The sequence below is a fragment of the Hermetia illucens genome, chromosome 6 (genome assembly GCF_905115235.1).
Source record: "Hermetia illucens chromosome 6, iHerIll2.2.curated.20191125, whole genome shotgun sequence".
NCBI lineage: Eukaryota > Metazoa > Arthropoda > Insecta > Diptera > Stratiomyidae > Hermetia > Hermetia illucens.
In genome coordinates, this window is record NC_051854.1 from 42,387,960 (window position 1) to 42,414,364 (window position 26,405).

The 26,405-nt window shown below is 45.4% G+C and overlaps 1 protein-coding gene across 3 annotated transcripts; it reads right to left on the reverse strand.

Moving 5' to 3' along the window:
• Window positions 1-594: 594 nt before the first annotated feature.
• LOC119659823 (trypsin-3-like) lies at window positions 595-25,674 on the reverse strand. Of its 3 annotated transcripts, none has more exons than XM_038068107.1 (5): window positions 25,493-25,674; window positions 1,647-1,892; window positions 1,324-1,588; window positions 856-1,270; window positions 595-798 (listed from the first exon to the last, which is right to left on the reverse strand). In XM_038068107.1, exons 1-5 carry the CDS (start codon window positions 25,557-25,559, stop codon window positions 625-627), a joined length of 1,167 nt encoding a protein of 388 aa, XP_037924035.1. In that variant the 5' UTR covers window positions 25,560-25,674; the 3' UTR covers window positions 595-624. The 3 variants fall into 3 exon arrangements, with proteins under 3 accessions (XP_037924035.1, XP_037924034.1, XP_037924036.1); XM_038068106.1 differs by lacking the exon at window positions 25,493-25,674 and adding an exon at window positions 8,432-8,559; XM_038068108.1 differs by lacking the exons at window positions 595-798; window positions 856-1,270; window positions 1,324-1,588; window positions 1,647-1,892 and adding exons at window positions 16,956-17,210; window positions 17,274-17,706; window positions 17,770-18,004; window positions 18,075-18,323 and having other exon boundaries at window positions 25,493-25,667.
• Between the last annotated feature and the right edge of the window lie 731 nt (window positions 25,675-26,405).

Here is a 26,405-nt window from a genome sequence, read left to right on the forward strand (position 1 = left end):
AGGTGCTTAATCATGAGGAACCGCAACGTATAATAAATGAGTGGCAACTTTATTAGCAAAACCAATCAAGAGGCAGATGGACTACACGCCTTATCGGTAATTTAGGTCGTGGCTTAAGCAAAAGCATGGCGAGATTCACCAGTTCCTTACCCAGTTTCTAAGCGGAGTTTTCAGTCTTACTTTGAGAAGATTGGGGTGGAGGGGAGGGGAAATGGGTCTGCGGACAAGTTGGTGATTTAGGATTCGTCAATATAGGTACATGGAGCTTTCTCCGAACAACGCTGTCAGATAGATCCTAAGGTTTCTTTTGACCTAGAACCATGAAGGGGCAGGAACGCGGGGGGTTGTATGAACTGACAATTCTTCTTTTTTCTCCCCTACCGTTGTTGAAAGAGATTCCCTGACTGGAAGGCTTTTTCAAGCGGGAGAGCGGGAGAATTAGCCCTGAAAGAATATGCCAAAGAGTTAGTAGGTTAGCTCTCTGATGACGGTAAGTTTTTAGTTGTTAGTTTGACGGCGCACCGTTGTGGGAGTCCAACACTCTGGAATCAGAAGTAGGTGATATAGTGGTGGAACTACGAATCTATCTTTCAATAGAAAAAAAGTCTTTATTTATTTATTAAGTCATTGTTTTCCCCAAACTAAACTTTCAATCCAACTAATGTACGGGTACACTCGCGTGAAGATATCTGGCCGCAGATACAACTCACCTGGAGGGCCAAACGAGCAGATTCCAATGAGGGTGTGCATACAATATGAGTCCTTATTGTAAACTTGAAGCGGACTGCCACTTTCACTCTGGAAGTATTTGCCGATACAGCTTGGATCAAATGCAATTTATATAATTTTTCTTACAGCGAAACGTTTGGTAGTCGAGTTTCTTCCACCAAAACACATTTGTATTTCGTTACGAACGTGGACCTGGCCATACTCGTATATCTCATTGCATTCTTCAATATTGAATTTGTCAATTATTTGCTTTTTTAAATGTTTGGGTCTTCTTTCATTTTCTCCCAGTTCCATGAGACCCCAACCAGATTGGATCGCTTTGGTTTCAGGACCTTGGAACACGGAGGGTAAGCATACTGGTCGAATGTAAGGATTAAGTTTCACTTTCTTATCCAGTTTTATCAAGGCAATGTCATTATATACGTTGCGTCGTGTAAAATTAGGATGGGGGATGAAAACGGAAGCTGCAAATATCTCCGGTTTTGCGTCGTCCAGTTTAGATTCAGCATCTAACTCGCCCAACAGTACATATTTGGGTTTCCTGAAAATATTGAAACTGACATTTTTTAGTGCCGGTATTTCCACTATACTCACATTTCCCCAGATAAGCAATGCGCGACTGTCAACACATATTGATCGCTAATCAGCGAACCGCTGCAAAGCCATTTAATATCATCACTTTGTCCATATCCAAGCAATGCCATATGAGGGAATTCTCGAGGGTAGGCATTGGTATCATCGTTTGTTACTATTAACCTCTTCTGGGCACATGTGTCCACTTGAACATTTTCGCCTGCATCCTCTGGGGCTAGAGGGCTAGTGTGGTATTCAAAGACGTACTCAGCATATTCCTTGCATTCTATAAAATGACAGACATGACACTTGGTATTCCAAAAATGTAAACAGGTTCATTTTACTTAGTTGGCTAGTTCCTACGCTCCTTGTGTTTAAATCGTCCTTTTTCGTAGGGGGGCTGTTGTTTCGGCGAATCACAGGTTCATTTTTCTCCGTTGGCTCATTCGGACAACAAACTATTTCAACTTCTTTTTCAATTCCACATCGGGCGTACAGGAATTTATGGCTTATTTTCCATTCTAGGGCCGGGCAATTTGCCACAGGTTTGCAGATTCCGGGACCTAAGTTCGAGGTCTTACATATTTCGCCTAAAAGAAGTCAGATAAATATATATTTTGAGGTTAATTCAAATTGTTCAGAAATTCAGGCAAACCTAAACCGACCTAACTGCCGATTTGCCAGAATTCTCCGGATATTCAATCATCTGTCTTAATTGACTCGGGGGTTTCGGGCTCTACCGATCCACTTTTTCATTATATTGGCTCCTGCGGATTAGTTATTTATTGATAACTAGAAGTCCAAGCAGGCAGCGTTTGATCTAAGAAGATGATAATGAAGTGCTGAGGAAACTGAACATCCAACGGTATCCGGTCTAAGCCTGCCTTAATAAGGAATTCCAGACATCTTGGTTTTACACCAGGGTTCCCCAGTTCGATATCTCTAAAACCTGTCTGGTGTCCTGGTCTACACCACCGCTCCACCTTCGGTATGCCACGTCTTCTTTTTCTACCATAAATATTGGCCTTATAGACTTTCCGGGCTGAATTATCCTCCACCATATGCATTAAATGAATCGCCCACCGCAACCAATTGAGCCAAATTTTATCCACAACCAGACGGTCGTGGTTTCTACTGCTTCCTAGAAGGTATCCTTTACCAACTCTGCAGCCTCCTTTGTAGGGGCGTGAACATGGTTAAGGCTTATATTTGTGTTTACCAACTCTGCAGCCTCCTCTGTAAGGGCGTGAACATTTTTAAGGCTTATATTTCGAAATTTACTTCGGAAGCGCAGGGCACATACCCTGTCGCATTATATTTTCGGCTGATTAGGAAACCTACACTGAGCACATGGTTTACTCGATGCCCACATATTGTGTTGGGGCTTTTCTTCAGGAAACCACTCCTTATCCAGCGCATTTCTTGCCGGAGGACCGGCTGGTATAATTTGTCCCGTTTTTAAAAACGAGAGACTCGCCTGCAGTGTTTCATTAAGAAAGAGTTCCCAATGATACCCACGTGGAAGTGGAGATAGGGATTGGTAGTACAGCCGTTGGTGTAGGTTCAGCAGGCGTTTTATGTTTCATCGTGGGTATAATTCCACCTTTCACCCTGGGACCTATGCTACTCTTTGACCGAAACAGAAATGTGAGAACAAAGGTCTCCATTACAATTTTCTCATTGACTAAGCGCTGGCCAATTGGCAAAGTTATACGAATGGCTCCTGGGAAGCACAGAAAATGATCGTTGTTATCCGAGCAGCCCAATACAAAGATCTTTCCCACAAACTAGATACTCACTTAGGGGTCGTCAGCAATCATTAACGGGACGCTCACGATACAGGGAGTGACGTCTCTGAAGTGTCCGAGTAAGTAGTTCTAAACCCCTAGCTAGCAGTATACCTGCGGCCTAGGTAGTGGCCTTAAGAAAGCCTCTCGGTAAAAAGCAAACAGCGAATGACCGGTAGACATCGGGACACATCGGGAGTCCCTAGAGTCATGGGCAGAGAACTTGATGTAGATGGGATGATGTGAGCCTAGCTCTGTCAAGGTTGTAGCTGTGATGTGTACCAGGAGCCAGCCCCTTCGGAACCCTGGTCGGGTATTGTGTATTGAACCCCGTTGTTACTACCCCGCTTTGCCCTGAGCGAGCGCTGATCCGTCTGTGAGTTCCGGGATCATCTAGCGCAGGCCTGCATCAGGGAACTGTGGTGGTGGATTTGTCTCCGACGGTACACCCGTTCCCGTCTATTGTGGCCCGCTTCCTTGCACACGATGCATTGGTGAAATTCTCATTGATAATAGACATGACAGAAAGTGGAAAAGCTGACTGTGTTTGGGTGCAGCACGAAAATGCTTCACTTACCGCAGCGACCAGCGGAAAAGGCAGCGAAGGCTGAAATACCCGCAGATATGGTGGAACTGACGGTGCAGGGCCCGGTAACTGTTATACCCTGTAGTGTCCCTGTTCCGGAAAAAAGTCATTAACCGAGTGGAATTGCAGTCGACCGTCCTGGCTAGAATGGAAGAGGAAAGGCTGATCAGGAAATGTGCGACAGTGGTTTATCGTATGGTGTGGGCAACGTTCTTCCAGAACAAGGCCAGCTGCAGCGTGAAAATGGTTTGATGGAACTGGATGAAGTGCTACACCGCATCTTTCTCTGCAGCACAACGTGGTCAGCAGTGGAAGATGCGCAGAAAGCCGAAACAGTCTCACTTCTTGTAGAAAACAATATAAGCATCAACGGATCGCAGATAGACCACTGTAAAGCGAACTGCGGAACAAGCGGAAAGGGGAAGATGCGGCTGAAGAAGACCCGTCTGTCCCAAAGAAGTAGACTACAAATCGAAAACCAGTAACAGAGGAGATTAGGAAACGAAGAAGGACTAACCGTCGGCAGCAAAAGTTCACAGTGAAATCCGCCACAAGATGAGACCCGAAGATAATCGAGCAGAATTGCATTTCAAATGAAGGGTGGCGGAGTCTTCGTCAAACTAGGTCCGAAGACGACTAGCAAGAGTACGTTCTGCGAAGAGATGAAGGGGCTTCGGGGGCGGGGGAAGGCTCCCGTTTCTAGTCTAGAGCCTGAGTGCTCTCCAGAAACCCGAGATCTAGACTGCGTCACAGAAAAGGTCGAATTGGAGAAGGCCATAAAAGACGAACCTCCAGAGGTAACCAACGCATGGATAGGTATCACTTCTGCTCTGCTCGCGAGAAAAACTCGCTGTGGTGGTCCCCGAGCAATACGGCAGGAAACACCTTTACAGCGGGAAAATAAAAATTGGATACGTAGTATGCAGGGAACAAAGAGGGTGAATATTGGGGAATTCACCGAAACTCTTAGAGCAGGCAGCACCGCTCTGGAGGGCGCTTCGGGGGCTGGTAACATTGCAAGTTAGACCGTCGTAAACTCAGTGATGAATCTGAGTATGGGATTTCCATGCCCTAGAGAGGCCTCAGCCGTGACAAGTCTTCTGTGTATTGGTGGACGACAGAAATTGCTGATCTGCGGAAGAAGTATTATAAGCTCTGCCGTTTGGTATAACGTTTACATGCCAGCGAAGGGGCTTGCGCCATAAAGGCAGAGTATAGATTAGCAAAAAGGAGACTCCGTGGTGCGACAAATAAAAGCAAAGCCCACGGCTGGCAGAACCTGGTCAACGAGGGGAATGTGGACTTTGTCACCCGCAAAATCGGGGCTCTGCGGAAGCCGTGCATACTAAGTACCGACCAAGTGGACCCGGGAATTATTTCCTAGATATTCTCTATGGGTCAATGTCAATAGCGCGGAAAGCGTCGAGGATTGCATCCTTTTCACAATGTGTGAGCTCGAAGAAGCAGTTTTCACCATAAAAAAACAAAAAGGCGTCAGGTCGAGGCCAGACTTGCTGCTCGGGGAGTTAAACGTTTGCTTGAAGGAAAGCGCTTTTCCTTGTCGCTGGAAGGTAGTGAGACTCGCAATGCTTGACACGGCCAAGAAAGTGCTCAAAAAGCTCATCAGGAGTAGACTCGTTGAAGCGATCTGCGCTATCGGGGACTTATTTCCAAGCAGTTTGGGATTAGAACAGGGAGATCTACGGTGGATGTTGTTATAGAGGTCATAAATGCGGTTTATTGAGCCGAGGCACACAGCCGTCGATCTAGACCGATAATGCTCTTCATAACGCTTGATGTCAGGAATGTCTTCAATTCGTAAGGTGGACAGATATGCTAGCTACATCAGGAAACTCATTCCACGTGCCAAGCTATCTTTTGCGGATATTAAGGTATTATTTAAAAAATCACTCCCTGCTCTACGAAACCTTAGAGGGCCAGAGGGGATGAAGATCACGTCGAAAGCACAAGGATATACTCTAGGGCCAGATCTATGGAACGCTACAACATGCCAGAAGAGTCGCGCATGGTTAGCTATGCAGACGACGACGATGTTGCGGCACTTGTTTCCAGACGTACTGTTGAACAGACGCAAAGCAGACTAAGTGGATGGATGGCTGCTTATGGTTTCTGCCTTGCGCTGGAAAAAATCGGAGTAGTCATCTTGACTAGAGAGAGCATCCCGACCCCGCGTCCTATATCGATCGGCGAGTTGACTGTCAAGTCAAAACCAGCGGTTAAATACCTTGGTGTAATGCTTGACTCGAAGATAAATTTCTTCGAGCAAATCAAATTTGGGGCCCTATATCTACCAGGAGACGCCTTCTTATGGGAGCAACGCAGTCGGTTCTGCTCTATGGCACGGAGGTATGGGCTGATGCCCTTGACTTGTGATCCCCGTTGCTTCCCTTGCTAAGAATCGTAAAGCTATCTACAGCCGAAAGGGCGAAAACTTATGACAACGCACTCTTGCCGAGTAGCAACTCTCTCACCAAAATTGAGAATGATTACTTCCTTGGAGGTTTTCAGTCTTACCTACATAAGATTGGAAAGGCGCGATCTCCTGATTTTGTGTTCTTCGAAAGAGTGGCGGACAACGCTGAACATAGCTTTTTCTCTTGTGAAAGATGGGAAGGCTTTCGTCAGCAGGATTCAGACACTGGGGAACTCTCACCAGACAACATTGTCAGATAGATGCTGAGAAGCCCTGGCAGACTCCATCTGTGTTTCGCATTCCGTTCGGGCTCTTCTTATTGCGAAGAAGATTGAGCTCGACCGGCGGAGGAACCGAATGGCAGAGGGTTCCCTAAACTAACAATTCCTTCCTTCTCTCCCCTCCCGTTTGTGAAAGGAATTCCCTGACATGAAGACTTGCAAAACCGGGAGAGCGAGAGGGTTAGTACGAAGTCATGTGTGAAACGGTTCCAGGTTAGTTGTTTGATGACAGGGAGGTGTTTAGTTGGTAGTCCGATAGCATACTGTGGCGATAGTCCAATATGGTATAAGGTCAGCCGTTAGCCGAGGCGTTGTTGACGTTTCGGTAGCGTGTGTATGTGTGTTTGAGGTGGGTGAGTGGCGAAGCCTTTGAGCATTCAGACCCAAGTGGTCCATTGTTCTCGATTCCCCCATCGATCGGAATACCCCGGATTCGTTTATATATCGCAGTACCTCATTTAGAGGATACCATGCCTTTGCCATAGGTTTGTTTGGTTCTGACAGGAGAAATTTGGTGTGTTTAGCAGCATTAAGGCTTAGCCACCTTTCATTAAGGGTAGCCTATTTTCAGTTTTTGACAGCAGCATTAATCAATGCTACTGAGTGACAATTACCGGTTCAGGTCCTTGTATGGGGGAAATTGGACCCTCTTTTGCTAAACCATTCGAGGTTTCATTTCTATCCCTTTTAGTGGTGCTCTGAGGTGGTGGCGAGGAAGAGGGGGTAGCAAACCTGTTGGCCAAACCAAAACCGAGTGGCTGGAGAGAAGCTCCATGCAGTGGCACCGGGAAAATCTGTACTCATTATGGTTTCCTGGCCTTGGTGTAGCAGGCGAATGCTCCAAAGTTTAGCCAGAGTGGTCATACCAGAGTTTACATAGGGACGCACTCATTTGAAGTGACTGTAGGTCACCAAACTTTACCAGGAGTATACTGGTGCCATTAGAACCGGAATAGTCTCAGAATTCACATGTCTCAGAGGAATTTCTGGTTCATGTGTGCTCAGCTCAGTTCTTGCGGTTGGCCCTCTAGTCGGAATTTCATGGGGGTTGTGGTTACATCCAGGCGAACAAAGACCTTTGAACCTCAAACGTAGTATTGCGATTCAACACGGGTACCTTACTCAAAAGTTCAGTAGGGGTTTAGGTAGGTCCTGCGTCTATCAGTATGTTTAGTCATGCACTGACTGGTGTCGTTGTGCCTGTCTCAGCGGGGCTCTGATTGTGTTCACAAAATCAATCCGTGTCCTAAGAAGATTGTGCGATTAAGTCAATTCGACTCACCGTAAAGCATCAGGGACGAAATGCCTTTTAGTCGCCACTTACGACAAGCGGGGAAGACTTTGGCTTATTTTTAAGCTCTAACTCACAGGGCTCTAGAGCATATACTCCAGGAGAATTCCTGAGGGATGTGCTCTTCGCTCGGTAATTAGCGATTGGCGTTTTTGTGGGAGTCGCATGGTGTGGTTGTGGTTGCACCGTGCCCCTTAGTTGCGTCAGAGTTGCCAAGTTGCTAAGAATGCGGGGTTATCCACTTGCATAAACCAGTATGACTATGCTAATCACGGCAGGGATCTGATTGTGGTCGCCAAATCAATCCGTCTTCGCGTAAATCGTTCTCTTCTTAGAACGAGGTACTGGGTTTAAACACATACATTAGATTGGATGCCAGTGCGACCAGATATACTCCATGACAATTCACAAATGTTCACTTTTGGATTAATAGAGTGAACAGACAAATAGACAGACACCAGATTTTAACTGCTCCTATCTTTTATTTTGCTCCAAAGCTTTAAAATTTCTGTGCGCGCTGCGTCGTTTATTCTGTGCAACTTTGTCACTGCCCGGGTCGCTTTCTTATCACGCAAAACAGTAGTAATTTCGTCTGCTGCCTCTTTGATAGACTTAATCCACGGATATGCTAAAATTCACCAGATCGTCTGCGAAATTGAGCGTTATCTCTAAGTGACCTTCACAAAATATCTCCGCCGAACAAAATGAGCTTTAAAATAACATAAAAGATAGTGAAACCAATATAACTACCAGAAAGTTGTCCAAAAACTATTCCACAAAACCCGAAACTATACGACAGAATTAAGTAAGTAATCATGGTTGGTTGCTTCCTTTTTACTGATGATTAGCAGCTCATGGTTTAGCCGAATCTGAGTGAGAACTGATAGGGGCCCACAAATCCAGCTAGTATGCTACGGATCTTGATCAAAATATCTTAATAAGTTGATTTTCCAGTTTGAGCCAACTTGCTCGGAAATAATGAGAGTTGTTAATGATCAGTTGATGAATCAAGAGTTATTGTTAGTTACGTATGTACATAGCAAAGAGTTCCAAGAAGTTAAGTGGCTGCTAAAATAGTTACGAATGGGAATACCTTCAAATTTGTCTGTCAAATAACCGGACCTTATAGATTATTATCGGACATCAAGCCGTGGGGAGAAAGATTTCGAACGTTCCACATTCTAAGTGTTACTGGGGTGTCTCTGGAATTCCCAGAATGCGAAAGGAGTAATAAATGGCTCGTTTTGATTGGTTTGTGTTTCACCTAGAGCAGTCATCCTTCGGCATTATTAAAGTTTTGTGTAAAATGCAGGATTACCGCATCTGAGTTATTGTTGTGTTTACCACACTCCAACTTCCATTCAACCTCAACTTCACCTCCACGAGATTATAGGGTCCGATACCTACGTTGAGGGCGTCGTCTAACCTCGCTCTTTCAATCGTGAATCTCGGACAATGTCCTTGGGTAAAGCGACGCATTGGGGACAGTGTGGGGACCCGTTCTATGGGAACCAATGCGAGTACTCCCTGTATCCGTGGTGTCCCGTAAGAAACTGCCTTAGGTGGAAATTCATTTCTCCGTGTTTTCACTCAACCCATCTCTCAATACCCGGGATCAGTGCATAGATCTAGCGGCCTTTTCCGGAATTATCATACCAGTCGGGCCATCTCCTGTGTAGCACCTTTCTGGTGGCTTTTCCTTCTCTGGCAGAGACAGTGTTTCTCATTCGCTAGGACATCCAAGGGAATCATTCCCGCGATGACACACTTTCGTGATTACCAACCCTGATTTTGATAATATTGTTTTTCCTGCGATTGGTAATAAGGATCGCCTTCGACCAGCCCCAGTTTAAGCATTTGTAACCATGCTTTGATGGCATAAACGGTTTCACTTCCATAAAATTTCACACTGTTCGGGTGGGCCACACGTGCAACCATAGCTAGGAGGCGTGTAAAGCCAATCAACGTTGCTTCCCTTCCACGGTAGCGGCCGCAATTCAGAGCCTTGGGGGTACCTTAACTCTCACTTATCGGGGCTAATGTCCGGATAGCTGATTGGTTAGAGCACAAGGTTGTCGTACGAAAGGTCGCGGTTCAAATCTTGCTGGTCGCAGTGGGGTTTGAATCGTGATTTGACGTCGAATACCAGTCGACTCAGCTGTGAATGAGTACCTGAGTCAAATCAGGGTAATAATCTCGGGCGAGCGCAATGCTGACCACATTCCCTCTACAGGGTACTGCAATCCTGTAGTGTACTGTTACGGTCTTGAATGAAGTGCTCTAACACACTTCAGGGCCCTGATCCAATATGGATTGTTGTGCCAACGATTATTATTATTATTATCGGGGCTAAGAAATCACGGACACATTGGACAGTTTAGCCAATACGCCTTTAATCCAACCCCAATTGGCCGAGTTAAAGGGGTTGCCGAAATCCAGCGTAACTAGCGCACAGCTCTTAACAACACTCGAGGCCTTCCGACGCAGATCTATGATTGATACTATTGCATTCACCGTTAAACAGGCTCTCTGAAACCTACGCTACTGTCCCGAAAGGCCACCCCATAGTTCGGCGAACGGAAGCAGCTTGTTGTAAGTCATTCTTTCCAACTTCTTCCCCATAATGTATAATAAGTCGGGAAACCGGAAGCTGAACGCTTCAGGTACGAAAGGTTTTGTGTATTTCTTAGTACGTAGCATGTAATATATCCATATATTATGTGAGAGTATCCACTTTCGGGTGATATTGACATTCATAGTCTTCAATTTTCAAAGAAGCAACAAATTTGAGGTATTATAACTTTGTTATTAATAGTGCGATTTCCACCAAAGATGGTAAGATCATGCTCTATATTATAGCCTATATCACTGCAAAATTTCATGGAACTAGGATGAACCTAAAGGGGGTTTCTAACCAATTACAAAAAATTATAGTAATATACTATTATTAACTTTATTTAAACAGATATCGGCATGAAAGGTATTTCGGAGCCCAGGAACCATATAGTGGCAGCCTCCTGATTTTTTTCAGATTTTTCGGTTTGGTAGTTTCTGAGAATGGCCCCCTTAAAGAAGTGATCATTTCCAACCCCCCGCGCTCCCCACCCTTCCAACGAATGTCAAAACTAAGATCGGCTTTGGAAAGTACTAATCGAGACCTTTAATTTGATACCCCACATGACTATATTTGATGAAAAAAAATTTAACACCCCCCCTTTTGCATGTATGGGACCCCCCCCCCCTTTAAATTCGACGTAAAAGGAGGTAATTCACTGTATGCGTGAGCGTTCACAGTTCCCACCTTTCTACCAAATTTGGTGTCAATCGCTATAACCGTCCCCGAGAAAAATGCGTGTGACGGACAGACAGACAGACAGACAGACAGACAGACGGACAGACAGACAGATAGACAGTAAACCGATTTTAATAAGGTTTTGTGGTTACACAAAACCTTGAAAAACAGATAGGGTGATGTGGAAAGGTGGTTTTTGCTGCTTCGGTAGACAGAACCAACCTGCTAATTCCACTGGGTGGCAAATACTCATTCTTGGAATCGTGTCCAATCTTGGGAGCCTTATTATCCCCAATTCGTCCACAGATCTAGTTTTTACTCGGTCACTCCAAGGATCGAGAATACATCTTATTAGACCATGTCCATATTCTTCCTGATGTTGGAAAGGAATTTTCATTATTTTAAAGAAGAGTTACGTAAGCGGCGCTTCACGGGTTCGTAGTTGCCTCCTGGCATAGGTGCTTGCCGCAATTCCGCTAACTTTCCCATACAGCCCTGTTAAGGATAGTTCGAAAATCGCGATATTCTCTTCCCATCTGCCGATGTTCTGGGTACCCTCTTGCCCGTTGGTAAAGTCTTTTCGCTTTCAATAGTGAGGTTTCTTGGTTCCATCAGTAGTTTGGTTTTTTACTGTGGTGAAACCTCCGTCGCGGGATTGTAGGGTCGCATGCTTCAGTTGCGCGCTGACATAGCTGACTCACCTTTTCCATCATCGTCCCTTTCGGTTCGTGACCGATTTCTAAAGCCGTCAGGAATGTCTGCTCCTCAAAAACTTCAGTGAATCAGCCAAATATCAGGGTTTTCCGACTTTTGTTCTGTTCGCTTGATGCTTCCTCCGCTACTAATATCGAGAAAGCTAACCTGGTGGTAACTATGGGTATAGTGCTTCCTCAACCACACCATCCTTCTCTCTAACGGTGTACTCGATCGTCCGATCGAGTCCAACCCTCTAGCCTGCATACAATGTTCGTTAGTATGATGTTCAGTTTCGTGAATGTTTCAAGGAGGATTTGGCCTTTGTGTTTGTCACTCGACTTCCCCAGTTTAAGGACCACGCATTGAAGTCACCGGCAATAGTTTTTGGGTTGTGCTCTAGAGCGTCCAACACCAAGCCGTCTAACATCTGCTCATATTGCGCTAATGATGCACAAGGAAGAGCAAGGAAGAGACTTTTGCTCTTACAAAGCCATGTCCATACCGCCTGGTTTCTATACGAGTCTTTCACCCACGTAGCACTACCGTAATTTTGGTAAGGCTCGCAGATCCACGTCTATGGTACATTCGACTATCGAATGGTTTTGAAAAGAACCTTAAGCTTCCTTGTAATAGTGAAGACTGACTTGCATCAACCTCATTTAGCCTTACGATTCCCTCATATATGCCAGACACCTGCCTCCTTCTGCAACGTGGCAGTCTTCCAATCCCCTTTTTCCCTTTGCACAACATCCATCCCCGGAATACAAAAATTGAATCTTTGATAAGATGGCCCTCTTTTCTATATTTATTGCTTGCTTATCAGTATATGCTGCAGAGCAACCGGAATGAAGGTTTCTGGAGCATCTCTTCAGAAATACTTGGCCCCTAAGTTGGCACTCGACCCAACCTATTTTTACCTCGCCCGTGGTAATCAGTTTACCCGCTAAGATTGGATTGGTCCCTTAGTGTAACACCGATATTTTCCCGTGATGCAACCACGTCCAGTTCCATCTGCTATCTCTTGCTTTAAAGCTTTCACTTCTGCTTGCTTACCAAGAATTTTTTTCCATCTGGCCGCGAAAACTATCTGCTGTCTTCTCGCTGGATTTGTTTAGCCCTAACATCAGATCTCGTTCCTGCGTACGGTGCATACAACTTATAGTGTCACCCAAGTCTATTAATTTTGGATCGACTTCCACTTTCTGAAGGATATCGGCATACTACATATCTTTTTTCCAACTTAGCACCTTTGTCCATTGCTCCGGCTTACGAACTGCCGATTCGTTCCTTTTTGTCAATGTTGAGACCGTAATTGAAGAGCTACCGACTTTCGCCGGTTCAGCTTTGTTCTGCAAAGAGGCTCTTTGATGTTGTGTTGGGGATGCTGGGACTCCTGAGGCCGCACCCACTTGGTGACGGACCGGACCACTTGGGAAGCAACTTGCCCCTTCCTCTTTTGTAGTCCACGGACTCCCCTTTTTTGGGTTAATTACCCCAAGTTTTCCAAAAAAGAGGCCCTTTGATTTTGTTTGTAAGACCAAATCTTATTAAAATCGGTTCAATGTCTGTCTGTCTGTCGAGAGTTTCCTCGTAAGTTCTTCCTTTCATCTACGAACATCGGGCATTGGAAAAATACTTGAGCTGGGTCCAGCGGGATCCCATCGCAGTTTGGACATTCAGGTGAGGTGTCTAATTTAAACCTATACAGGCATTGTCGGTATCCATCATGGCCGGTGAGAAACTGAGTTGGTCCGGAAAGCAGAACTCATCCTTAGGACTGTTCTTCTGTAGACGGCAATCCGTTTATGGGCGTTAGATTAGAAATCTGTCTGTCTGTCGCACGCATTTTTCTCAGAAATGGCTATACCGATTGACACGAGACATGCAATATGCTAGATCTTCCCACATTGAGTTTAAAGAGGATCCCCATACGTGCAAAAGGGGGTGTACATTTTTTTTCACTGAATATGGTCATGTTGGGTATCAAATGAAATGTTCCGATGGCTTCATTGGCCACATTTATAAGGTCCTACCACATCGTGAGTCCAACCTTAAAACCTAAAATTCTTTCCCTCTATGATACTCCTGGCCTGGTAGAGGTACATAAGGACTAAGCACAGGCTATTGTAACGTGCTAATTGTAAGTAGTAGTTAAGTTATTACTTTATGTTAGTTTAAGTAAGATTAAGTTTAATAAAACATAAGGAAAACGCAAAACCTTTCAAACCTTGATGCGCCAACCTTTGGGTTTCCGAATTGTTTTATTTAGTGGACTGACTTCTCAGGTTCTCAGGTTTCAGTTTTTGGATAATTAGAAAACCTACTCTGAGTACATGGCTTAGTGGATGACCGCTAATAATAGGTATGTTGCCTGTATGTATGTTTCTTCGATTGGCATACCATTGGAGAGATGATAGTTTCCAATATGTCCGCAACACATCTGTGCACTCTTGGTGAGGGATTTCCAAGGTGTGCTCGTATTACGCGGCCAATCTCCTTTCATAAATTTTCGACTCTTTTATTGAGTCGAAACACCCAGAATGATGAAGTGCTCCTGGGTATACCTCTGTGATTGTTCTGAAAGTTGAGTTAGGAATGCGTCATGAAGTCTGGGTCTGTACTCTGATGGACTCCGTTCCAAATCCGTGACACGGTAATGGGGCTGCACGATAAATTCGTTCAGTAGGTTCTTCCAAACCATACGACGCCTAGCCCTTCTGTTCCCGGTGGTTGACGGCATAACCGCCAAAACATTCAAGGGCGAAGAGCTGCTCTGATATTGTTGAGCGACTCTCGACCGTGTACTGTACTGTCTTCGCGTCCCTACTACGTATCTACCTCTACCTCCAAAGGTAGGAAAGATATTTGAAGAGGAGCCGCTCAAATACAGTATAAAGTCTCTGCAATTCATTCGATAGGCGTGCCGATTCGTTCACCTCGGATTAGGAATTTGTTAAGGAGATTTGTTCCCCCAGAGAGGAGGAAGGAATTTAGAAAGACGGACTTAAAAGGATACGTGCTGCCTGTCCGCGGTTTCTTATGTTAAAGATTAACTTACGATTTTTGTTGTTGATCATGTGGATTATGTTAGTATCCGCAACCCATGACTTCTGGTCGCCCTGCGTTTGCAACTTATCGGGTCTAAGTTGGTACGCCATCTCGCATACGTACTACAGACAGGTAGACCTGATGCCGAGGAAGAAGTCTTTTGGCTACTTCTCGATACAAAGTCCTTCAACGTGCCTGCTGATGACTATATTGTCATTGTAGATGACCTTAATGGTGGATATGGATGAAAAGCAGACGCCAGTAAGTGCCAAGGGGGCCAAAGGTTTGGAGCGCATACTAACGGTGGCGCATAGTTGATTTGGCGGACACTTATGACCTTGTACTTGTGAATATATAGTTCGTCAACCGATTGTTTCATTCAAGAAAGCGGTCGCTGTTACTCGTGTGGTCTATTACAAAGATTTTTACAATAAACTGGACACTCGGGATGGCGAGAGACTTATCAAAAGAAGACAACAATGCACACAAGATATGCAAAATTTTGTTGCGTTACTGGCAAGAACGGTATTTTGCTTACCGACTGTTGAACCACGACGGATAGAGAATATTTCGAACAGATGTTAAAGGAAGAATTTGTTCATCCTCCAGTTCCGCAAGCATTGCCGACATTTCAAGCAATTCCACCTGTCAGCACCACTGGTGCTCACGAAGGCGGTGAGGAAGACGGGGCAGTAACCCTCTTGGCCAAACCAAAGCCAAGTTGATGTAGAGGAGCCCCTCCTGGTTGCACCGGTAAATGCTGTATTTACTTTGAGAGGTATACCGGTACTATGGAAACCTTGATAGACCCTGAGTTTCCCTGTTTCAGGAGAAATCCTGCAGAATGTGAATTCAGCTCGCTTGTTTACGGTTGGCCCCCTCGTGGTAACTTCATGGGGCTTTGATTACATTTAAGCGGACACGGGACCTTCGGGCCTGAAATGTGATGTTGCGGTTCAACACGGGTGCTGTACTTAGGTAGGTCTTGCATCCACCAGTATGGATGAACTGAGCCGCACACTCAGTATATACTGATACCGTTCTGTTTGTCTCATCGAGGCTCTGATTGTAGTCATGTAGGGTTGAAAATCATAACTGATAACAGTTACGACGATGAAATCCGCGAACGGTTGATGATTGACAGCTGAGCTTATTTCAGCTTACAAAAACTGTTTTGCTTCAAACATCTCACCATAGGCTCAAAGTTTTTACTTTACAAGACAATGATCTGACCAGTTTTTATGTATTCTTCGGAGACCTAGATTGTTACCAAGAAAAATTGCGAACTCTTGGCCGCGTTCAAGAGAAGAATGTTCTGAGAATTTTTGGCTCCCTACATAAGGATGAACGATTCCGTAGCCTTCATAACGACGAAATCTATGAGCGATACCACGACCGTCTGGTTGTGGATAAAATCCGGCTTAACAGGATGCGGTGGGCGGGTCACCTAATCCGTATGGATGAGGATGATCCTGCCCAGAAAGTTTATAAGGGCAATATCTATGGTAGAAAAAGAAGACGAGGCAGACCCTCCCTGAGATGGAGCGATGGCGTCAGACAGCTTTCAGGGATATCGAATTGGTGGTCTTCGGCGCAAAGCCGGGATGTCTGGAGTTCCTTACTAAGCAAGGCCTAGACCGGATACCGGTTGATGCGCCGTTGATGATGATGATGACTAGCGGAACCTGGATGAAGTGGCGTTCCACAACTGGTGTTCTTTGTAATCGACGTATCAACGAACGTTTCAAATCTAAACTTTACCGGAATGTCGTCTGTGCTGTCGTACTCTATGATTCTGAGTGTTGGCCGACTATAAAAGACAATGAACGCCGTCTTGCGGTAATGGAGACGAAGATGTTGCGTTTTACTAGTGGCGTGACACGTTTTGATCACATCCGAAGTGAGGATATCCGCGATGGATATGGGGCTGAATCGATCGTGGAAAAATTGTGAGAAAAGCGTCTTCAATGGTATGGTCACGTAATTAGCGGCCGAAACAACGGTGGCTTAATATGCTGGGTGGTGATTTGAGGGGCTTGCGACTGTATCCAGATCAGGTATTTGATAGGGCAAAATCGCGCAACCAATCAAGACGAGCTGATCCCGCTTTTGGACAGGACAAAAGCTAAAGAAAAGGACGAAGGGGATATATATATATATATATGTAATCTCGGTTTATCTATGACGCCTATTAAGCGCTACGACGAGCCTACAAACTTAAAAACAGTTGCGGGGCTTTATGCTATTATTTACTATTCCATTATATAATAAATTTGTTTACATATAGTATTCCAGGATTAGCGAATCGGTTATATAGCATCACTGTATTCCCCAGACAATACTTTCAATCCAGTCAATATACGGATACACTCGAGTGTAGACCTCCGGCGAATCTACATCATTACAGATAAGGCCTAGCGATGTGATTCCTATTATAGTTTGCATACAATGCAAATCCTTGTGGGGAATTAGAAGCAGGCTGCCGGCGTTACTCTGGAACGATTCACTCATGTAAATTCATAAAGAAATGATTCGGATTTGAGGAGTTTTCCTTACAATGCAAACCTCCTTGGAGTTAGTTCTTACACCGAAACACATTTGTGTTTGATTGCGAATACCCTCGGGAAGGTTTCCCTCCTCAACTGTTTGCCTATAGTTTTCGTTGCACTCTTCCTGGCTGAATTTTTCAACTACTTTTTTCTTCAAACGAAGTAGTACTTCTACAATCCGCCCTTCATCAGAATGGTTCCATCCTAGTAACATTTCTTTTGCCTCAGGTTCATCGAAAACTGTTGGTAAGCACGCCGGTCGAATATATGGACTAAACTCCACTTTCTTATCCAGCTTTATTAAGGCGATGTCATTATACAGAGGAGGACGTCTGTACCCGGGATAGGGAATTAAAGTGAGTATTCCAAATCTTTCAGGCTTCGCGCCATCTCTTTCCGATGTTGTATCCAATTCTCCCAACAGGACGTATTTTGGTTCACTTGAAATAATGTGTGCGCAGCTTGGAAGCAATGTCAAGAAAGGTAATGTCCTTCATACTTACGAGTACAATGCGGATTTAAAATTGAAAGCTGTAGTCAACACGTACTGATCACTAATCAACGATCCGCTGAATAACCAGAGAATATAGCTGGCATTTCCGCTTCCAATTAGGGCCATGTGAGGAAACTCTCGAGGGAGGGCATTGATGGTACGTGTTCGTAGTTCTTCCTTACCGATGAGGCATGTCTCTGGTTCGTTGTAATCTAGACGGTAACTGTCAGCATATTCTCTGCATTCTACAGAACATATAGGATGACATTAATTTCATTTATGTGCTTCAAAAATATGAAGAAAGTTAAACATTACTTTGCTGGCTAATCCTGGCTTGATTGCCTTTGTTCTGGGTTGACTCCGTCGAGCAAATGGTTGATGATTGATTAACCCGATCCTCCTTTTTTTCGGTAGTGTCATTCGGGCAGCAAACAACCTCGTTAGTCCCTTCGAAACCACACCGGGCATATTGAAACTTATTCTTGATTTTCCATATTAGGGCGGGGCAATCGGGTATAAGTTTGCAAGTACCGCTCGCTAAGTTTGATGTTTTGCAATTTTCGCCTACACATAATTAAAAGAAGCGTTTATTGTTCAAATCAAAAATTAGCCATGGGAAAATATGTGTATGCAAATTGGAGAGTATCACCCCATTGATTTCGTAATAGGCATGGATCCACTTCCAATCGTTCCATTTCGAAATCCGCGGAAGACTGATTGGGCGACGTTCAAAATAAAACTGAGCGTCCAAGTTACGATTTCAGGTAAGCGCATCAAATCCATTGCTAGAATAGAGAAAACAACCCACATGATCACAACTAGAGAAGAGAAGGCTATAACACCGTGGTGGAACTCGAATCTGGCAAGCCAGACAAGGGACCACCCTAATCATGCTCTGAATTCTGATTCAGCTACTGATTGGAGTTGGCACAAGGAGTCTAAAGAAGAGAATAAGATCGGCTAAGCGATTATAATGGAACGCCGTTGTGAAGAGACTAGCAAGTGAACTTCAAAGTTAAAGCGGATCCTTGTCAGCTGGTTTATCTTCGTTGACAGGTGCATACAACCCTCAAAAGAGAGACAGAAACCTGGCACGCAAAGTAATATAACTACAACTGCTCAAGTAATAGAGGGAATAGATGCCTTGGTTGCCTTGGCCTGTTGATCTAAGCGAAGTCAAGTGGAATTATAAACTAAAAGTCAATTTGGGCCGCGTCATGTCAAAACGCACACACACACCAATTGCAGTGAAAGTCGGCTTCAATCCTTCCTCGCAACCCCAACAGCCACCCATATCCCGTAGATAACCTCCAAGAGTAATGCAGAAGCCGCCCTAACATCCAGAATGAACCAACAACAGGTGAGTCAGAAAAAATTTCCCTCCCTTATTATCCGGGTAGACACTACTCCAAAGAAGACATCAACTAGCAAAATCCTGTCCACAATCCCCAACAACATCGCTCTGAATAAAACATCAATTCACTCCACCCACGTCCTCGCCACATCCTAGGTGGACTATGAATCAGCCAAAAACATCCGTGGCTTCTAATTGCAACCTACCTTATCCTTGCGTTAAATGCAACATGGCCCACGACAATGCCCGAAGAAGCAGAAAGAAAATCCATCCTGTATCAATTGTGGGGCCAACATATATCCGGCAGTTTGCCGCAACTGCCCGATGTCTGTGCAAGCCCACGCCCGACAGACACAATGGTTCCTAACCGCAAAGCCTAATCCAATCTCTCCCACCAAACCCGGTCCCCAACCTCTAACCATTTTCTTAGGCAGCAATGGCTAGCAACGCCACCCATCCGATCCCCACCTTTGGCTTCGACTCCGGGATCTTCTCATTGTTTAAAACCTCCATCGCCCAACAAGCCTCTCAACACACCACCTTCGTCCCCACATACAACTTTCTTGCCTCACCAATGGAGAAGAGACTCGCGCTCCTCTCCTACCTCTGCCAAGTGTACCCCAGTAATGTCTACTAAAGTGGTATTCTTAAACGTGAACTTAGTTGTCAGTAGACAAAAACCACATAAGCTGGCCAACACCCTTATCGTCCACAAATCAAACTTACTCCTCCCCACTGAATCCAAACTAAACCCAAGACATTAGCTTTACATCCCAACTATACTACCTTTCGCTTTGACCGTGTTGACCGCCAAGGCGGGAGTACGGTCATATTGGTAAAAAATCCTTTGGACGCCCAGTGAATTTTCATTCTAACCACAATTGTCCCATCCCTTGAGCTAAGCGTCGTTTTTACCACCATCCCCTCTCCCATCATATTTCTGGGTAGCCTCTACTGCCTCGATCAAACTCTTAATCCTGCTGACATCTCCATCCTATCACAACATCTCAAATCCCACCCAATTAGTCGCCATAAACGTTTCTCCCTCGTATGGGGCGACCTTAACACCAAACACGAAACATGGTACAACACCGCCATAAACATGAATGGAAATCGGTTACCCAATTGGTACGTCCAGCACTCCCACCCTCTTCAGTAGACCCTCCTTTCAACCAACCAACCCACCTTCTACCAGCAAAACATCCGCTCCTTCATCGACTTATTCCTGGTGAGCAACCACCTTCCCATCACCCCAGCTCCCTTACCTCCTCCCAAGACCTACCAACTATTCCAGGCCTGAGCGACCATGATGGAGTTGCCCTTCACCTTAACATCACTCAGCGTCGCCCCAAAAACCCAAATTCCTTCCCAACTACGCGGCCACAAACTGGAAACACTTCAACCACAACGTACACGACAAACTGTCTCCTCCAGAAATTGACTCCGCAGTGCAAAAGTTCATGGAAATTACACAAGGAGGCTGTAACGAAACCATCCCTCTCAGACCACTAAACTACCAGGGCCTGATCACCCTCCCCCCACGTCCTTGACTTCATTAAACAAAAAACTACTCTACGACGCCAACTTCACCGACAATGAAACGTTCCCCAGTTCAATTTCCTCGACGCTGTCTGGGACGGGGGTTTCATCCTCAAACTGCCCCACACATTCAAATTTCACCCACAACTGCGCAGATTGATTGTGAGCTACCTGTCCGGTTATCAAACTCTTGTTCGCATCCATGAAACCCTATCCGACCTGCAGAGCCCTCCTGTAGGCATCCCACAAGAATCAGTACTGTCAGCAACCCTATTTTCTCTATACACTGCTGACATCCCACTTCAACAGTCTACTAATTCCCCAAACTGCCAAAACCATTCAATTTGCTGACGACTGGATCCTCTATACCTCTCCTTCCTCCCGAAGCATAGAAGCTGCCCAAAACCGCATCATTTCCACGATCCTAACCCTCAACAAGTTCCTTCATTCTTAGAAACTCCTCCTTAACTCCACTAAATATGAAGCCATCGTCTTCCGCGGTAGAGTCATTTTTACCCGCAAAATGCTAGCCTACTCCAGCAACCTCGAGATTAAAATCGGGACATCCTCCATTCCCTCCCTCCAATCTTCCAAATACCGCGGAATAATGCTCAATACCCGACTGTCATCCGTACCAAAAGTAAAATTCATCCTCTCGAAAACCTTAGCTGGGCTGAAAACCCGATGGCCCATCCTCAAAAAAGGCTCCGCCATCCTTCCCAAAGTCAAAGTCTTCTGCTATAAGCAGCTTATCCGTCCTCTGGTCACGTATGGTTTCGTTGCGTGGAGCTTCGTCTCCTCAGCCCAAACGGAACGTCTACCTGTACGCGAAAGGAGGTTCTTCCGCCTTTCCCTTCCTCCAGTTCAATCCACACTCCAACCAGCCCGTCTATGACGAGATAAACTGCATCGGTATAGACTTGTTCCTCGTTAACTCGCTGACTGAATTCGCACGAGCATATGTGGACGTACCGTAGTTACGTTTTCTGGCAACGGTAGGTGGAGCAGCTACACGCTACCAACATTATAAGGGGCGGAACTTTAACAAGTACAAACGTTCACGCCCCTACAGAGGAGACTGCTGAGCCGGAGAAGGATATGCATCTTCTACGGGCGAGCATTTATAGAGGTGATACCTATCCGAGCATTGGTTATCTCTGGGGTTGGAGTATGGAAGATACCTCTGCTCTATTGTCTTCCTCGTCTTTTTTGCTACTGGCTTTTGGTTTATAGCCTCGTTGTCTTTGGAGAGACGGGTCTCTGGCGGGGTAGCCAGTTGTTCTTCGCTCTCTTCGCCTTCTTTTTTTGGACCCTGGAAGTTACTTTGAGAAAGTCTGATATGCTGACCAGTAGTTCCTCCAGGATCCTTCAGGATATTGAAGTCGCAGTCCCCGCACCATCAGTCGCGCCTCTTGGTAAGGATTTCTCTTTATTTGGGCATCCCGGTGTCGCATTGTGCATTTAAGTCCTCGCTGCCTCTTTCGCTGGCCGGTGCGGTTAAAGGTTGCTGACGACGTTGCCTATGATCGCTTAACAAGGGTAAAACTGTACACATCTATGAGAGAATTCGGTATTCCGACGAAATTGATAAGACTCAATAGGCTGACCCTGGCCAACGTGCGAGGCCAGATAAAAACAGCGAGGTCACTCTCGATATTATTCAATATTAGCACAGGTCCAAGACAAGGGGATCCGATACCATGGTCGTCACGTTGTGGATAAAATCTGGCTCAACAGGTTGCGTTGGGCGGATCACTTAATCCGTATGGATGAGGATGATCCAGCCCGGAAAGTCTATAAGGGCAATATCTATGGTAGAAAAAGAAGACAAGGGAGACCCTGCCTAAGATGGAGCGATGGCGTAGGTCAGGACGCCAGACAGTTTTTAGGGATATCGAATTGGCGGACCTTGGTGCAAAACCGGGATGCCTGGAGTTCCTTATTAAGGCAGGCCTGGACCGGATACCGGTTTTTGGGCCGTTGATTATAAAATGATGATAAAACAAGTGGTATCGCGACGCTTAGAGACGAGAGTTTGGATGGAACTTTCTTGTGATTTACAGTGTGGAAGGCTTTAGCGAAATCAATGTAAATGGGATGTACTTCTTACCGTCAATTTGGCAACAAAGTAGGTAAAGTCAAGCAGGTTGGAGGCAGTCGACCTACGTTTAACAAAGCCATGTTGCTCTTTCACTATGTGATGGCAAAAGTGCGCAGACAACCAGTTGCTGACATATCTTTGCAGGATTTTGGAACAGGAGGAGAGGACGGAAATGGGACGGGAATTCTCGGTACAACTGACACTTTTATGAATGGGGATGATGAGAGCCTTTTTCTACAAGTCGGAAAAGTGGTTCTCTTCCAGGCTTTTGTTGCAAATAGGGGATAGGGAAAGGGAGATGAATTTACCAGTTTTGAGCAAAAAGAGGTTTAGAAGACCATCGTAGCTTGCCAATGAGGTACTCGGCTAGGAGAGGGGTAAGAAGGAAAATAGTGGGCGATGCGGGGCAGGTTACATCCAATAGCGGGAGCGATTCGGAAGAAGGAGGAGGAACTCCGGCTGAGGAAAGTAGCGGCACAGTAAATCACAAGATACTTGTGGGGAGTTACGAGTAGCTGAAGAACCAGAGAATTTCATGGGCAGAGGGAATAGCTGGGTAGGACAGCGGGAGTCGCGAATGTGGGACCAGAAAGGTTTGAGATTTTCGCGTTTTATTGAGTCTTCAACACTGGTCAAATATTCGCTTTTGGACTTACGTACTAAGGATTTGACCGAGGAACGTACAGATTTAAAAAATCATAGGTTCTAGAAGAAAGGAACTTCTTCCTGTCAGTGTGGACTTGAGTGGTGAACCAGACAGGGTAAAAGTGTAAGCAGGAGCAGGAGGGGACGTAATAAAGAAGAAGATCAGATAAAATTGTATAGAGGGTGCTGTGTGCTTGGTCAAACATTAATGGAGAGAGAAGGGGAACCCAGTTGATTGCCGCCAGGGCTGAGTCTGAACTCACCTTCGGACTTCGCCTTATAAAAGTTGAACTTGGTAGGTTTGCGCGCGATAGGAGGGTGGAGTCGGGATATCTGAGCATCGAACTCGTGAGTAGGATGATGGACGTCAGGGGCAATGTAAGACGAGGTAAGAGGGGATCGGGAAAGGCAACGCACAGGAAGGGTAGAGAGGACAAGGTCAAGGGTGCGGTCTAAGTGGTTTCTAGAAAGGTTAAACTGGAGGGCGGCACAGGTGGACATGAAAGTGGATAGAGGAAGGGAAGGGTAGGTGGAGTTATTAGGAAGGGAGGAAAGACCAAGAGAGCATGGGAAGATTCAAGTCGACACAGAGGATCAAAGAAAGTGAGGGTAACAAAACGATTAGGACCTCTGTCGACGAAATCCTCGTACAGAAAAGGTGCGCTGAGGCAGGGAAAATATACACACGGTATGATAAAGGAGCATACGTTTGGCGGAATGACTTGTATGATGACAAAACTGTAGGGGGAGGAGGAAAAAATGATTTCAGCGCGGAGAGGGACTTAACAGCTATTAGGGCACCTCCGTCGGTTGTGTTGCCAACCGCAGTGCAGTCTCCGACATAACAAAAAACAGAGTAACCTTCGAGGAGCACGAAATCTAAGGGAGACAGTTTGAAATTCGACAGCTTGATTGTTAGACCCCTTACATTTTGATAAAACATTGTAAAGTTGTCAGAATCATTTCAGTTCGACGAGGTAGGCGGGCGAGCTGAAAATTTTCACGAAGCTTAGCCCTCTGATAAGGCTTGATGATGACCTCCTGTTGCCAAAATGAAGATTGGACGATAGCATCGAAGTCGACGGGATATGTCACTTTGAAGGAAACTATCACTAGGTGAGGAGAGCCATCCTTAGTCAGCTTTACACATGAGAGAGATGAAAAAGTTGAGTTGGCTTTGCTCTGCTAGAGGCCAGAATTTCGTCAAACGTAGTGAATTACGCTAGCCTTGACACGAACAGCTGTTTCTGCGGCGAGGCGCTCGGGCGGCATGTGGTCGGAAAGGCCTGCGGTTCAGCTGTGGGGGGCGTCAATGATGCACAGGAGGAAGCGTGTGGTGGTGCTAATGCATCGACAGTAGGGCAATCGTCAGAAGTGCGAAGCGCAGCCGACGCTGTGTAGGGAACATGTCCTTTGGATGGAGGACGATTTTTCAGTTGGCCAGCGGACGTCGTCGGGCTGATACAATCTTTTAGAGAAGTGGAACAGTAAGTGGCAGAGAATTAGTCGACCTTGGCGACTTAGGTATGGCGCCAGTATTGTTGGCAAGAGTTGCCGCTAGGGTATAAGCAGAGCCAGTCAGTGGTCTCAGAAGCTGAGGCTACGTTGGTGCTTGATGAAGAAGAACCTTGAGGGAGCACAATTGACGCTGATTTTGAAACTGCATGTTGATTCGACACTAAAGTCGCCGTGTGTTGATACAGCAGTTGAATTGCATTAGATAGCGTGGTACCGCACCACGCGTTACAACGATTGGTAACGTTCGGCGAAAGGAGGAGAGGATCACATTTGTATGTTGAACGAACGGAAGGGGACGTGTCTCGCGATTAGTGTTCCTACCCAACGTATCCTTTCTGCTGGCATCATAGGCAACAGCTTGCCGTCCTTTTCCGCTGGGGTTATCGCAGGCCTTATGATGTCCACTTTTAGAACCACACTCAAGAGTCAGAACTGAAGGTTATTTTTGACATACCTCCCTCGGAAGAACCAACTAAACATGCAATTGCTCGTTGATCTGAACTAAGGGGGATGCTGGTATTTTGCCCAGGACCCTCGCACTGGACACACTTAAGTTCAATAAAGTCAACTACTTACCACGACTTTCACCAAAAGTTGTTCCGCAAAATGATAAACTTAACAAAAGAATTACGTAGGGCGTCATCCCTTTTCACACTTTCTACCAATAATTCCTAACGTCGCGCTACGGGTTCAGCTTAAATAATAAATCGAACTGACTTCGGTGACTGCTGACTTGCAAATAATAAGCAGATTACCATTTAATTTTGCACAAATTGCCAAAATTCAAAGTTATTTTTTTAGATCTTCGTTTCCTAGATTAAAGTATCTTTACGGCCCGAAAAGTAGTTGAGATGAATGTGGGGAATCTTATCGGAAAAAAATTATTCTGCAACAAAGTCAGTTCAAGTGTGCAACATTGTACTAATTTTAATCACTGATTTATTTAGGAGCCATGTTAAATAAATTTGTATTATCTTCTAGATAGTTTCATTCATACACGAAATCTTTGGAGCAAATCCAATAATAAATGAACCCTGTTAAGGGGGGCTTTGTAGTCAATTACTAAAAATTATATTAATAGTTTATTATCAACTTTATTTGAACAGAAATCGGTATGGAGGGTATTTGGGAGCCTAGACACCGTATAACGGCCGCTTGGTGATAGGGTAGGTAGGTGTCAGTGACCGCTTCGAGGAGCTCAATTAGCGCTGTGGTGCGCTGTTTTGACGCCACAAGACCTAAGATCGTGACTGCTGTTATGAGAGCAGGGAGGTAGAGTCTAGCCGGCTCGGTCCTTCAGAACCAACCCGTAGCATTCACTAAGGAAAGCAGCTCTCCCGGCCTGCAGCTGCAAATTTCTTTGAGGTCCCCAAAGAATGGTTTATCTAGTGTCCGTAGCCTGACTGTAGCTGGAGCTGGGCAATCGCAGAGAAAGTGCATCAGGGTTTCCCTTCCTTGTCCGCAGCTTCGGCAATGCGAATTGTAGGGT

What these genes read in the sequence shown, in the direction of transcription:
- LOC119659823 (XM_038068107.1), bottom strand. Translation starts at nt 25,559, where the DNA reads ATGACGCCCTACGTAATTCTTTTGTTAAGTTTATCATTTTGCGGAACA. An exon ending in CGTAGGAACTAGCCAACTAA is followed by an intron (nt 1,589 to 1,646) that starts GTAAAATGAACC and finishes GTCATTTTATAG; the next exon opens with AATGCAAGGAATATGCTGAG. An exon ending in CATTGCTTATCTGGGGAAAT is followed by an intron (nt 1,271 to 1,323) that starts GTGAGTATAGTG and finishes CAATATTTTCAG; the next exon opens with GAAACCCAAATATGTACTGT.